Below are 14,565 nucleotides of genomic sequence, written 5' to 3'. Positions count from 1 at the left end.
AATCTAGTATATAACAAAAGTTATAATGTCTTATTTCACATGGAATGGAATGATGAAAGACAAATAAACATCAAGACTTTATGAGATAAAATAATAATAAACTTAGTAAGAAATTTACCATTCCATTATTAGAGTCAAACCTATTCCACAGGCATTTACTTAGAACCTGAAATCCAAGAAATAAATCTCCCAATTTCCTTTTGGGAACATAAACAAATGTGTAAAGTTTGTAAGTACTATTTGCAATCTTAATTCGATAACTTAAAGGAAAATGTACATGAGGTCGACTGTTGTGGCAATCATGTTATAACGGGATAAGTATAGAATACCATGATTTGCTTTCTTCCCGTTTCCTTGCACAACAATGAAGAAAACCTTGTACTTAAATGAGGGGGGAATTCTAATAGCATTTTCAATATACTTTCGAGAACAAGAATAATGCTGTTCTCCTTCTTGACTCCATTTCAGCTATCACTTGAAAGAAAAGGCTTGAAAATGCTTTTCTAAATACCTAGGAGAAGAACACAGAGCAAATTGTGTTTACTGCCATTTCCTTTCACTAAGAGAGTAACAATTGAAGAAATAGTTGCATGACAAAAATGAATAGAAGAAAACAATAGCACAAGACCTTTCTTAAGTTGCTCTTGTTTCAGTATTATGCACTAATTTAGTTTTTTGTTGTTTTTTTTCTTTTCATAACAGGTACTACTCTTATTTGTAAATGTGTTTATGTCTGACAGGCTGTTTTATAGTGGTGACTTTTATCTTTATAATTATGTTCCTTTATTTGGCATTTTTGTACGTTAGGAGGTATTTATTATTTCAAAGAGAATAGTTTTAGCGTCGGCTATATTATTATAGTTTTAGACTGACCTTCGCGAGTCTACTTATTACGGCTCACTAGCGTGATTATGTGTGTGGATGTTGTGTTTTCCCCTACCATTTTCCATATGCTCTGCCTCACCAACACTGCCATCCGGCGTGGTCCTTTCATAGTTGTCCTCTGGGAGTGGAAGGGCACCCAGTCTTGGCCCTGATGAACTCTTACTGCTTGGTGTTTCTGACTCCTCCAGCCCGCTGTCATAGCAACTCTGCAGTGACCCCTGATGTGGGTCCTGAGGCTGACTCACAACAGAAAACGTCACTCTACGAAATGGCTGTAAAAGAAGAGATTCTGAATGTCACTAAGATATAAGATTATAAATGATCTTATTAAAAATACATAAATCACAAACATTAAGATCTACTGACAACTAATTCAACACAAAATGGTTAAAACAATATGTTGAAATCTACTTGGTTAAACTCTATTATCTGTGGCAATGCATTAGAACTTAGCTTTTATGAACAAGCCAAAAATCTTTCTGAAACACAGAAAAAAAAACCCCCCAGCAATTTCACTAAAACACACATCTAAATCTTTGTTAGTTTTACACATTCAATATTTTTCTATTCTGTAGCCTTCACTTTGAATATGCTTTTCACAAATACACTCTACAAAAACAAGGGTTAGTGATTTGGGAAAGCAACAACTACTGAATTGTAAGAAGACTTCACTTTTAAATATTTTTCCATATGATACAATAGTTTAAGAAATGTGTGTTTTAGTAGATGACAAACTATTAAAGACACAGTTAATAAATAAAAATTTATATATAGTGCTAAAAATAGAAATATATTTCTTACTTCATTCATATTAAAAATATCACTTATTGACCTTGAAATTTTAAGGGTAGTATTGAAATAGTAAGTAGAAGTTATCTTAACCAAGGAATGAAAAAGAAACTAAAAAAGTTTAGTTGCATGTGTTTTCTATGATTAACTTGTTCTAAAAAAACATAACATCATGTACACTGTCTAGACTGGATTTGCAAATCTTTATCTAATTGGACCCTACAATTTACTATGACTGATGTTGGCTGGACTGAAAATTTACCTGCATGAAATTTATACATTATTGTAATTACACAATTTAATAAAAGTTTAAGCTTGTTAAGAAAACAAATGAATGCCATGCATTAACATTACTCTGTACATAATATTTTTAAAAATATGAAAAAGATTCTGTAATATTGTTTGAGGTTATTCATGGCTATAGCTGGGCTCTTTAAGCTCTTGTAATATTAGACAATGGCATAGATATGTAGATTTTGAGACATGTAAATTATACTGTTTCTAATATAAAGTATAAAACTAATGTTGCCAGAAAATAGAAAGATAAAGAACATTTTTTGCACTTTAATACCTTGAATGCTACTGGTACAAATCACTAATCACAACAGGGGTTATAGACACATGATAGATTATTAAAGAGAAATTTATAAATTGGATTTGCTAAAGACAAACAGATGTTTCCACAAATCTCATTATTTTGTCTCAGATAAAAGTTTGGCCAAGAATATTATCTAGCCCTGGCTGGTTGGCTCAGTGGTAGAGTGTTGGTGTGGTGTGCAGGAGTCCCAGGTTTGATTCCTGGCCAGGGCACATAGGAGAAGTGCCCATCTGCTTCTCTACTTTTCCCCCTCTCCTTCCTCTCTGTCTCTCTCTTCCCCTTCCACAGCCAAGGCTCCATTGGAGCAAAGTTGGCCCAGGCGCTGAGGATGGCTCTATGGCCTCTGCCTCAGGCACTAGAATGGCTCTGGTCGCAACAGAGCGATGCCCTGGATGAGCAGAGCATCGCCCCCTGGTGGGCATGCCGGGTGGATCCCGGTCGGGCGCATGTGGGAGTCTGTCTGACTGCCTCTCCCTTTTCAACTTCAGAAAAATACAAAAAAAAAAAAAGCAAAAAAAAAAAAAAAAGAATATTATCCATTATTGGTGTTTGTAACCCAGCGCCTCACCTTCCATGAAGTTATATGTACTGTATGGTCACTATAAAATCTTCTTTTTCATTATATGTCAAAATTAAACTTTTAGAACTGCTGAATTTTGTTGCAATGGAAAACATTTAAAGCATACTCTCTTTTCATAATGTTTCACTGAATCTGGAGAGCAATATTTTAAAAACAATTACAAAATATTTCTAGTACAAACAGCATGAGCATCATGGGCCAAAATTTACTGGCAATAAACCTATAGAAATATTATTTTTATTTTAGTAATAATTCTCTTACTTATTTACAGTTGTGTGATTGTGCTATTTTACCTTATATTTAAGTAATGACATAAATCACTATATTTATGATGCTTTATCTTATATGTACATATTTTCTTTTTTATTTCATTATTCACTCCTAATCAATGTCAAACTACCTATGTGTTTTATTTCTTCAGTCTTAACTTGGAAGTAATACACTGACAGTCTCCTAAAACCACATTTTTCTGCACACAGAAGATACTCTCCAAAGTATACTACTGAACAATGGTATTTTAATGACAATGTTGAATTTAAGAAAAGACACTAAGGGTCATGGAGACATATTATCATTTCGAGACATACCAATTCAAAATATAAAAGATACATAATTTATACTTATAAATTGGCAAAAGGATAATGAATAAGAAATTATGAGAAATGGTGTTTCTTTTTCATTCAAAACAGAAAAGGGGGTGACTTTTGAGTGCTTATATGCTGGTTCCACCAAAAGTAATGATAAGATAGCAGAGAGACAGATAATAAGCTATGTTTGCAATAACAAGTGTCAAAAATAATAATTTTTCTGGAATGTATAATATGTCAATTGCAATGAATTTATGTGTAAACTTTGTTTTCTTACTTTCTTACCCTATTTTGATTGTGAATACTTTAATCTCCAAGAAATATTTTAGGTTATGTATTAAATTTAACGGTGCAAAGAAAAATGTTTTATTTTAAAATACTGAAATCAATAGATATACTAAGGTTAAACCCCTAGCCGGTTGCCTCAATGCCAGAGCACCGGCCTGGCGTGTGGATATCCCAAGCTCAATTCCCAGTCAGGGCACACAGTAGAAGAGCCCATCTGTTTTCCATCCCCCTCCTCTCGCTTCTCTCTCTCTTTCTCTCTCTCTCTTTCTTGTCCTCCCTGCCTGCAGCCATGGCTCGATTGTACCAAGTTGGCCCAGGCACTAAGGATGGCTCCATGGCCTCCAACTCAGGTGCTAAAAAATGGCTCTAGCTGCAACGAAGTAACACTCCAGATGCACAGAGCATCACCCATCTGGCTTGCAGGGTGGATCCCAGTCGGGGTGCATGAAGGAGTCTGTCTCTGCCTTCACTCCTCTCACTAAATTAAAAAAAAAATAGACATACTAAATATTTAGTTTCATGAATGCTTCTGTTTTATACAAAATATTTTATTTAAAATAATATCTAAATGAGTAAAAAATAATTCACAATAAAAATTTAAAATAAAGGAGATTATGCAATGAATTATAAACTATCCCATCAATCATTTTTATGTTTTCTGAACATCTCATTACAATTCTACATTATAATATCAGAATTATTTTACTTTCTCTTAAACTCTATTTTAATAAATAAAATGGCAAAATTTTTAGTTTGATAACATGAACCGAATTAGTACAGAATTCTAAATCCTGAATTCTGAGATAGATAAGCTTTAATTGTAATAGTAAGCCAGATATGTAAGTTTAAATGGATAGATGAAAGGTAGGTAAGTAGATAGATAGAAGATAGATGATTGATAGATTGATAGATAGGTAGATGATAAAGAGTTAAGTATTTCATCATCCTTCATAATCAGATGAGGTCTACCAAGAAAACAGGTTTTACAAAAAAATATTATGACACAGAATTCATATTATTTATATATTCCAGAAATATTGACTAATCCAGAAATGTAAAGCAATGTATCGATTTTGTGACAGAAAGAATGAGTTTCCATTATACAAGTAACTGTCACTTTGTTAATTACTGATATTCTGAATTAGAGTGGTTTAAGTGGTATTTCTTAATCCTAGATGTGCCTTAGAGTGACCCAAAGCACTTGAGAAAAAAATCAGAATGCCAATACCTGTCATACAATAAAATCAGTGTTCATTATGGGACTGGATATTAGTGGTTTATAAGATCTCTCCAGGAAATAAAAAGGCAAACAGAGGAAGGAGAAACCCTACTATTGAAAGAACATATGGAAGAGAATAAGCAGACTGAATTGACCCAGAAACTAGCTGGTCCCATAAGGTGTCCATAGAGTTTCCCTGGAGAGTTGGTCATCAAACCATGGGTCCATCTTGAGATACAAAAGTGTAGACATGAAGACATCTGGCGACCAAAGTGTCTAAGCTTTGTATTTTCCTGGATACGATAAAAGGAGTTCATGTCCTACACAGGCGAACTGGTCTTTCTAAGGGAGGAAAACAGCAAAAGAACTTGACTAAGTGTGTCAGCCAGCCTTCTAGCTCTTTGAAACTGTGAAGATGTGTTTGAAAATTGAAGGAGTAATGAAAGAAAAGAGGCCTCCATGAAAATCATTTCAAAAATTCTGAGTGGAATGTGTTTGAGAATTGTAAACAGAAAGAAGCAGAAATTAAGGATTTTATTTAGGCAATAAATGACCTAATTAAAAGCTGTGAAGTTGAGGACATGATCTGGCAATTCCTTACACAAAAGGAGGTAAAAGTGTTGAAGGCAGAGAATTATGCTAAAAAGGGTGAACAATGGAGAAGCAGTAATAAGAATGGGCAGTAAGACCTGTGTGGCTCATTGGATTCAGTCATTAATTCATTACACCTACATTTGTTTTGCACACATTATGGGTTTATAGGATGTCCCAAAAATGCTTCTACACGTTTAAGAAATTAAATCTTATAGCTATATAAAAATAGACAAGATATAATCAACTTTCTAATAAAAAACGGGTACAAAAAAGATGCTACGAAATCTGCTTAGGAACTTAGAGTAGATATTGCAAAGCAGAGATTTGTGGTTTGAGACTGCTAAATGAAGTTTGATAAATAATATAGATGAAAGGCCTGATTTAGAGTTCATAGTTGGGGCCAACAGCAAATAAAAAAAATGAGGGTGGGTAAAAAGCCAGGTTGCTTTTGTAACTAAAAAGCCAAGGAAGCCAATCATTTCTGGAAAGAAAGAATATCTTACATGATTAAAAGCGTCAGGGACAGGAAGGAGAATGCTGACTACCATATGACTATGACCATGGGATTAACCTATTAGAAGGTCACTGTGACTATCACATCTCTAAACTCTGGAGAACAATTCTAGATTAGATCAAGAGAAGTAAAAGAACATGTAAATAGATGCAGAAATGGAGAAAGTTGAAGATAGACTACTACTTTTGAAAATGTAACATATTAGAGAAGTAGTGTCACAGATAAAAGATAAAGAATTGTGTTAATAGCTTAATTTATTTATAGATATATTTTTTGTCCTCATGGCATTGAATAAAATTTTGCTTTAATGTGAATATTTGAAGATGCAAGCAAAAAAAGGTGCCTCATACATAAGGTGACCAGGGAATAAAAGAAATCAGAAAAAATAAGTAAATTAAATAGAAATAAGGGATAATGAAATTAAAAATAAAATTACAAAGGTAAGGTAAATAATATATATTGAGAAAACCCATGCAAGGAGCGTGTGTGTGTATGTGTGTGTGTTTAATGAGAAAAAAAATAATATATTGGAAATAATAGAAAAAGATTCTATTCTTAAAAACTCTATTGATTCCCTATTGACTTCACACAAGTTAGCTGACCCTTGGTTCTTATGCCTTGGGCTCAGGGTCTATAAAATAGAGATAATAATACTTGTCTCTTACTAACTTAAAATTCCCTGAAGAATAATGACATAGTTTAGAAAAAGAGCCTTAAGCTCCCTTAAAGACATATACTATAAAAGGTATTATACCTCAGGCCACAGCTATATAGCTTTATAACTACATTTCCAAGTGATAATTTTTTTCAAAAAAAGATGTCACTAAGTCCATTTAAAGTTGCTAGGAAAAACAATCGAGACCAGATGCATCTAAAAATATATAAATACTTTTATTTTATCCATTCTAAATTGTTAGGTTAAAAGGTGAACATCACACCATAAAAGTAAACATTACGTCTCAGAAAAGGACATACTTTAAAATATTTGCCTTCCATCTATCACCGTTAGCAAAATCTTCTAAGTTACAACCTGCGCAATAAAAATATGTATAGATTGCTTTCTCTGATAAGGCAATGGCTAATTTTTGAAAAGGGAAAATAAAACAGCTGGACTTTGGGAATATCATATTAGACACAATATTTATAGTAAAGGAGAAAACAGAATCGGGTGAGAGGCAAAAAATTTTCCCTTGGAGTCCGTTTGTTATAACCTAGTGACACCGCATTTATGGGGATTTTATTGCAAGAGGATAGGACCCGAAGGATGCCACAGGAAAGAACTTCTGCCTCAGTCTCTCTTCTTGTTGAATGCTGCTCTGTTTCCCACAGACAACTTTATTGGGAACTTTAGATGTGCACCTTCCTTTTTAGCTTCAATTCTTTCTCCATAAATCTCCTTATCTGGAACTCACATACAGCTGTCTCAGGCACATCAATTATTTCTGAATGGGCTGAAAAGGGTTTTTTTTTTTTTTCCAATTCACTTAGTCACGTCCATCAAACAGACTTCCAATGACTCTTTTTGTCAGTAGTAAAGCACTGAAACAGTCATTAAGCAGAACATTGCAGTATTATAAAGAGAGCTGAATTTTATTTTTAAAGAGGAGCTCAGACTGTGAGATCTTTCTGTGCAGAAGAACTAGTACTTGATTACTCTGCAAACATTTTCAACTGGGGCTACTGAGCAAACATATCTAGGATTCCATAGTGCTTAGTTGGCTTATATCTGGCAGAGCCTTCAAACAAACTTTAATCAGGTCATTTAACTTTTTAGGGGTGTCTTCCTTTGCTAATATCTCAAGGTACTTCCCTTACTTCAAACTGCTTTTCTTTCTTTCAAGTCAATTGCATATCAAAGAATACTAAGAAGAAGCATTTTGAGACATTTGGATTAATTAAAACAATGATTTGGGGAAGTAGTTAACTACATTTTTTGACTCGTATACAATCATATTTTGGCACATTTGTTTACAGTTGTACTCCAAAACTAATAATGCAAGTAATATTTTCTAGTTCTTAGTCCAGTAGATCATAAACTATTTAATATTAGAAAAGAGCAATGACAATATTAAGATAGTAACTACTATGTCCTAAGAAAGTGCTATTGATTTTACTTATATTGTCACTTCTCCTCATGCCACCTCTACGTGGGTCATATTAATATTCTGATTTTGCAAATTAGAAAAAAAATAACAAATTTCAATAGTTAAGCTACAGCAATAAGTACTCTAGCTTAAAAATAGAAATTAGTTTCTTATATTTTCCCCAAATGAAATATATCATAAAAAAGAATGGCCAAAGCTTAAAATTCTCAAAATATACACAATTTTTTATTAAGAACTTTAAAAGTAGTTACTATGCTCTGAAACACAAATGGTGGGTTCTCTATATTGTAGGTACAATTGTTTGATCTATTATTTGCTCTTTTTGCTAACTTCTATCAAACTTATTTCAGGATTGGCAAACTTTTCCTGTGAACGACTAGAAAGTAAATATTCAGGCTTTGTAGGTCACAAGTCTCTGCCACAACTACTCTACTTGGCTGTTGTACAAAAACAGTCATTGTAGATACAAATTGAATAAGCTTGACCATCTTCCAATAAAATGTTATTCATGGAAATAAGAATTTGAATATTCTGTAATTTTCCCACTCTATGAAATGTTATTTAAAAATTTTTTCAATCATATGTAATTGTAAAACATCAAATGAACAAAATACTTTTCTATTGTATTAATATTGTTAAATGTTATGTGAACTTTTCAACTAGTATTTAAAGTCCCCATAAACAGTGTTTACCCATTATACCTCTATTTCAAACACAGTACCTTGAAAATAGTTTATATTAAATTGTCACTTATTAACGTTTTGATAGTTTTCATCCTTTTTTGAAAATAACCGTCCTGGAGAATCAGGAGTCTTGGATTCATGTACTGGTTCTGATATTAAGTGAGAAATCTGGGGGGAAAATTAATCTTTTAGATTTAACACCTTCAACTTTAAAAGAAAAGACTTATAGCCAATTGTATTTAATAGCTTTTTTCAGTTCCTTAATTCTCAGAAACTAAGAAGACAGTTGTCTAAAATCAGGGAATAAGTGGCTAAAGTCAATAATTTTAAAGTTGAGTTTATTCACCCATTAAGAAATTCTTTGGTACACTACCTAGCATTGCTAATATTAATGCATTTTAAAATGCATTAAACTCAGAAAACAAAGATCATGAACAAAATATGCATAATAATCAAACCTTTTAGGCAATTATCTTAATGAATAGCAACCAAGATGGTATAGCACCCTTGGGCCTACCATATCTATGAAAAAGTAAAGACATTCTCCAATGTCAGCTCTGTGGAATATGATCCTCTAAATCTTCCCTATCCTCTAAAACCACCTCCTCTGTGATTCCTACTTTACTCAACCATATAAAACTATTCATTGAGTTCCTACTGCGTGCCAGACGCTATGTGACCTCATTCATCTCTCAAATGTGTGATTTTAACAGCAGAGGTTAGCAAGGTTTGTCTGAAATACAATAGTAAAAGCATGCTGAGCCATGATTGGATTTTACCTCCTAGTTTGTTTTAGACCCTACATAGTCCCTTGTAAGTTTCTATGATTACATGCACAGAGAAACAGGACGACAGAGGGAGTCCTAGTTAGGCAAAGAGAATATTGACATGCAACTAATGAGAAAAAGACTATCTTCACAATAACATTCAAGCCAACAAGGACTTATTAAGCACTTGCTTTGTGCCTACCACTGTGCCAAAAAATCTACATGCTGCAACTTCAAGCACTACACTCCCTTGGGCAAGTGTAGATTACTCATACAAAAGCACACACAGAATACAAGGATTTATTTTTTTTTCTTCTCTTTTTGCTATTGTGATAATGATCAGAAGTTCAGTTCACATGCCGTTCAGTTGCTTTGCATGACTACTCCTACACACCGAGTTCCAGAAGCAGCTGAATGAGGTCGATAAACCTCTGTCTTAAACCACACAGCTGGAGTTAGCCTGTAGCAGTTCAAGGGAGCAATGCTGAAAACCAGGTGGAACTATCATATGACTGCCCAGGTTTCTAACTACTAAAATACTAAAAAGTGAACAAATAAACAACAAAAAAAGGATAGAAAAATAACATTTAAAAAGCTATCTCCTAAAATGCACAGAAGCTTAGAAGTACAGATAGGAAGCCTGCCTTCATGAGCACTTGAATTAATTCTCCCACACTGAAATAAATGAAAATGAGGTGTACATTTTAGAATTCATGTAAAATGTGTTCCAGATTATTTTTTATTTCTTGCTTTCCTTTTATTTTTTTATTGTTTATTAATTAATTAATTGTAGATATTTCACCTGGACTGCGCTGGTGAAATCTATTTTGACACCTATATACATTTAAAAACTTTGACTTTTCATATTCTATGGAATGGAGTTTTCTATCCTTAAGTCGTTGTCTCTGGTCTGGTTAGATTAAAATTTGTGACGAGAATCAGGACAGACAAATGGAGTAAGGCTCTGAAATAGTATTTAAGCATTTAATCATTATCCTAAGCAGTAGCCTCAATCTTGAGCCAGAATCTTCTGCCACCCAGGTGAACCCATTTTCTCTGCCATCCCTCCTGACTCATTTGTTTTCTTTTGCTTATTAGCACTTTGTTAAAAAGAAAGGCTACCAGTGTCCTCAAGAAAAAAATGTATCCAATGCCCAGTATATGTTAATTTTCATTCCTTAGTACAAGTTAAATGACTCCAAAAATCAGTGAAAGTGGAACTGATGGGAGGAAAGTGGACTCTAATGATGTCCAAGTCCTAATTTCTAGAGCCCATAAAATCTGTGACCTCACATGCTAAAAGGCGTTTAAGATCTCACTCACATAGAGTTTGCTAATCAACTGACCTTATGTTAGATTATCTGGAGGGGCCTACTGCAACTATGGAGTTCTTAAAAGCCAAAAGGGGGAAGCAAAGAATGAGGTAAGCGTGATACAATGTGAGAACTTCACTCATCTTGTCTAGCTTCGAAGAGAAAGAAAGAAAACACTTGTCAAAGAATGTGTGTGGCCTCTAGAAACAATTTAAGGCAGGATAGGGAGCAAATAGTCCTCTAGAGCAGGGATTTTCAACCTTTTCTTATCTCATGGCACACATAAACTAATTACTAAAATTCTGCTGCACACCAAAAAATATATTTTTTGCTAATCTGACAAAAATAAGTATAATTTTGATTAATTTGCAACAAATAAAAATAATAGTAATTAAAATTTTTGTTTCAAAGTGACTCTAAAATATCAGGTGCCTGTACTTATATATCCATATATATTGTATATATATTTCTGGCACCAGAAAATAAACAATCAGACACAACCTTATTATGTGACATGATCAATAACATGCAACTCTATTGTATGACTTAGATATTTATGATTCAAAACAGGGCATTCACACTGGAAGGTTATTGTGTTAACTATTGACTTTCCTTCTCTTTCTCTTCTTTCTTTCTTTCTTTCTTTCTTTCTTTTTCTTTCTTTCTTTCTTTCTTTCTTTCTTTCTTTCTTTCTTTCTTTCTTTCTTTTCTTTTCTTTTTTCCTTCCATCCTTCCTTCCTTTCCCTACCCTTCCCTTCCCTTTCTCTCTCTCTCTCTCTTTTTCATTCTTTCTTTTTTTTTTACACTCTAAGAGAAAAAAAATTAGTGTCCCTGACTAAATAGTCAGGTATTACATGTTTTAAAAATTCTTGCAGTGCTCCAGTTGGAAAAGAACTGCTCTAGAGCCTGCAGAACAAAGGCTATCTTACCGGCACCTAAATGTTAGCCTGGAGAGACCCATGTTGCATATCTGACCTCAAAAACTATAAGGCAACAAATTAACATAGTTTTAAGCCATTAAATGTTTGGTAATTTATGATAGCAGCTACAGGAAACAGTAGTCATGGAGTCTGAAGTATGGTAGGGAGAAAAAAGAAGTAAAGCAATTGAATGTAGTCTTTACTATAAAAGAGGTTAGAGTTGTTATTCACATTTAAATTGGTGTTCCATTTCTGCATCACCCTATGGTAGGGCATCGAGAACTAGCATGTAATTCTACTAATTACACTTATTCTATGAAACACTCAAATATATTGTGTTGCTTATTTTATGTTGAAGCTGTTTAATAAGTGTAAATATGTTAAAAATCATCTTCCTAACCTTATTTTTATATGTATTATTTCTTTAGAACAGTAAAAATATAAATAACAAATAAAGGACAAAAAATGCAGTGGACTACATCTGGGCCCACTTATCTATGTGGGAAATCACTGAAAGTTTATATTTCAATCCTCTCTTATCACATAATTGATATTGCATTTGTAAAAATACAGAATGTCTTTTTCTGAAATCAATTACTATAAGATGAAACAACTTTGGAATTGACTTGATTCTTCTGAACACAACTCATCTTTTATAAATAAAACTTTAATATTTGTACTTAAAGATTTGAAGAGGATCCAGTTTGATCTTGTAAGTAGAACAGATTTTATGCTATTAGGTGTTCTATAAACAATGAATGTGACTTATGCCCAAAATTCTATCTATAGGCGAAAGATTTAGGAAGCTGATATAAGCATTTAAAAAAATTTATGGACTTGGAAGAAATAAATTCTTCCCACCAAACTAGGATGAAAAACTAAAATAAACTAATATTGAGTGTTTTGATTTTCAAGACTAGCCTAATATAGCACTGGTCGGATGGTTCAGTTTGTGCTTCATCCCAAAGCACAAGCGGTTGCTGATTTGATCCCTGGTCAGGGCACATAAAAGAACAAAAATCCTAATCGGTGCCTTGGAAGTTATTATAGTTGTAGATATTGCCTCTCGTCTGGTACCTTCTTTCTTATTTTCATTTTTTAGGAGGATGAATTTTTTTGTATAAAAATTCAAAGTTTTCAGAGGACAGAAAAAAAATATATTCACCAAATAACAAATAAAGATCTTGAAAAGTCACGATTCTTTAGGAAAATGAGAGTACTCCCAACTTGATCCTAACATGAGAACTCAAAAAAACTTCTTATAAATTAGGGTAGATAGGCCCTGGCCGGTTGGCTCAGCGGTAGAGCGTCGGCCTGGCGTGCGGGGGACCTGGGTTCGATTCCCGGCCAGGGCACATAGGAGAAGCGCCCATTTGCTTTTCCACCCCCCCTCCCTTCCTCTCTGTCTCTCTCTTCCCCGTTTCCAGCTTCAGAAAAATACAAAAAAAAAAAAAAATTAGGGTAGATAGCCAGAAAACCTGACTAGAGTTTAAATTTCAGCCGTAATTTGAAAATGTAATCTAAATATTCAATATTTGGCATGTATTATTTTAATATTAAATGCCACAAAAGCAACTTGTTTCATTCACTGCCTCCTTGAGAAAAAAGGCTAAGAAAAGAAAGTTAGTCCATGAGGCAATGACATCATAGGACAATCATGTTTTATTACCACCACTACTATTTCTAGCCTGTTTATATTTCATATATACAAGATGCTTGGGAGGCCATATATAAAATAACATATTTTTATTCTTTTCTTTTTCGTTATTTTCAGTATGACTTCCTCAAGCCTCTGTTTATTTTCCCCAACATAAGTTAATATACATTGCCATTTTGCACATATAACTTAGTTGAGATCTTGATATTACTTTAGAAACACTAACATGATAACATTTTAGACAGCCATATCTTATTAAACTGTTCAACTCCCCAGTGCTTCTGCCCCTTAAACCTCATTATATTCAATCTATGTGTTAAGAAATAACATTAATAATAAACCATGTTATGAAGTTAAATTTTATATTCTTTTGGAAACAAAATCATTTTGGGTTGGTCTTTTTTTTATGCTTAACTTCAGTTTTTGAATGACAGCTGCTTCTATGGACAGGTTATGTATTAACTAGACATTATAAATATTATCTTCCCCCAGTCTGACAGAGAATTCTGCAGCAAAACAGAGGTACATGGCTGAGCAAGAGACTTAAACACTACAACAACTGATCAATAGAAGTAGACACCTTTCTGGGGGGTAATCAGTAATTGGTAGCAGGCATTACCCAGAACATCCTGAAAAAAGGCAAAGCCTCCTTAACGATAGAGTTGATAAGTGTCTGTACTTAAAATGCATAGTGATATTCCCTAAGACTCATTGATCGCTTACTATGTGTCCATTCTAAGCTTATTCAATTGTCACAGTAGCACGATGGGGTAAATGAAGAAGCCAGTGCTGGTGGAAGAAACTGGCCCACAGTCACGCAGTTGCTTAGCGATCCACAGTTCAGTTCTTACTCCCCAAACAATAGCTTCACCTTCGCTATACCCTCAGCAGTCTATAAACAGACAATAAGACCTCTCTGCATATAGACAAGAGCCCTAGTACAACAAAACCATATTCTAGCACAGACGAGCTTATTTAAAAGTAAAAGATGATAGAACAAGTCCTCAAGTAAATAAAGTCAATTACTTCAGCTACTTCTGGTGAAGGATTTTCAGATGTTCCTTTG

The 14,565-nt window shown here is 33.7% G+C and overlaps 1 protein-coding gene across 6 annotated transcripts in view; it reads right to left on the bottom strand.

Annotated features, from left to right (window-relative positions):
- The window catches only part of PCDH7 (protocadherin 7), a 431,933-nt gene that overhangs the window by 218,902 nt on the left and 198,466 nt on the right, over positions 1-14,565 (bottom strand). For 2 of the 6 annotated variants that reach the window (XM_066387127.1, XM_066387131.1), the window contains exon 2: positions 941-1,157. In XM_066387127.1, coding sequence (XP_066243224.1) covers positions 941-1,157 — 217 coding nt within the window. The remainder of the gene's footprint in view (positions 1-940; positions 1,158-14,565) is intronic. The other 4 variants (XM_066387128.1, XM_066387132.1, XM_066387129.1 and 1 more) reach the window with 2 other exon arrangements.

The sequence above is a fragment of the Saccopteryx leptura genome, chromosome 5, assembly GCF_036850995.1.
Source record: "Saccopteryx leptura isolate mSacLep1 chromosome 5, mSacLep1_pri_phased_curated, whole genome shotgun sequence".
Classification (NCBI taxonomy): domain Eukaryota; kingdom Metazoa; phylum Chordata; class Mammalia; order Chiroptera; family Emballonuridae; genus Saccopteryx; species Saccopteryx leptura.
Note: the sequence above shows the minus strand (reverse complement) of the source record. Positions and strands in the feature narration are given on the sequence as shown.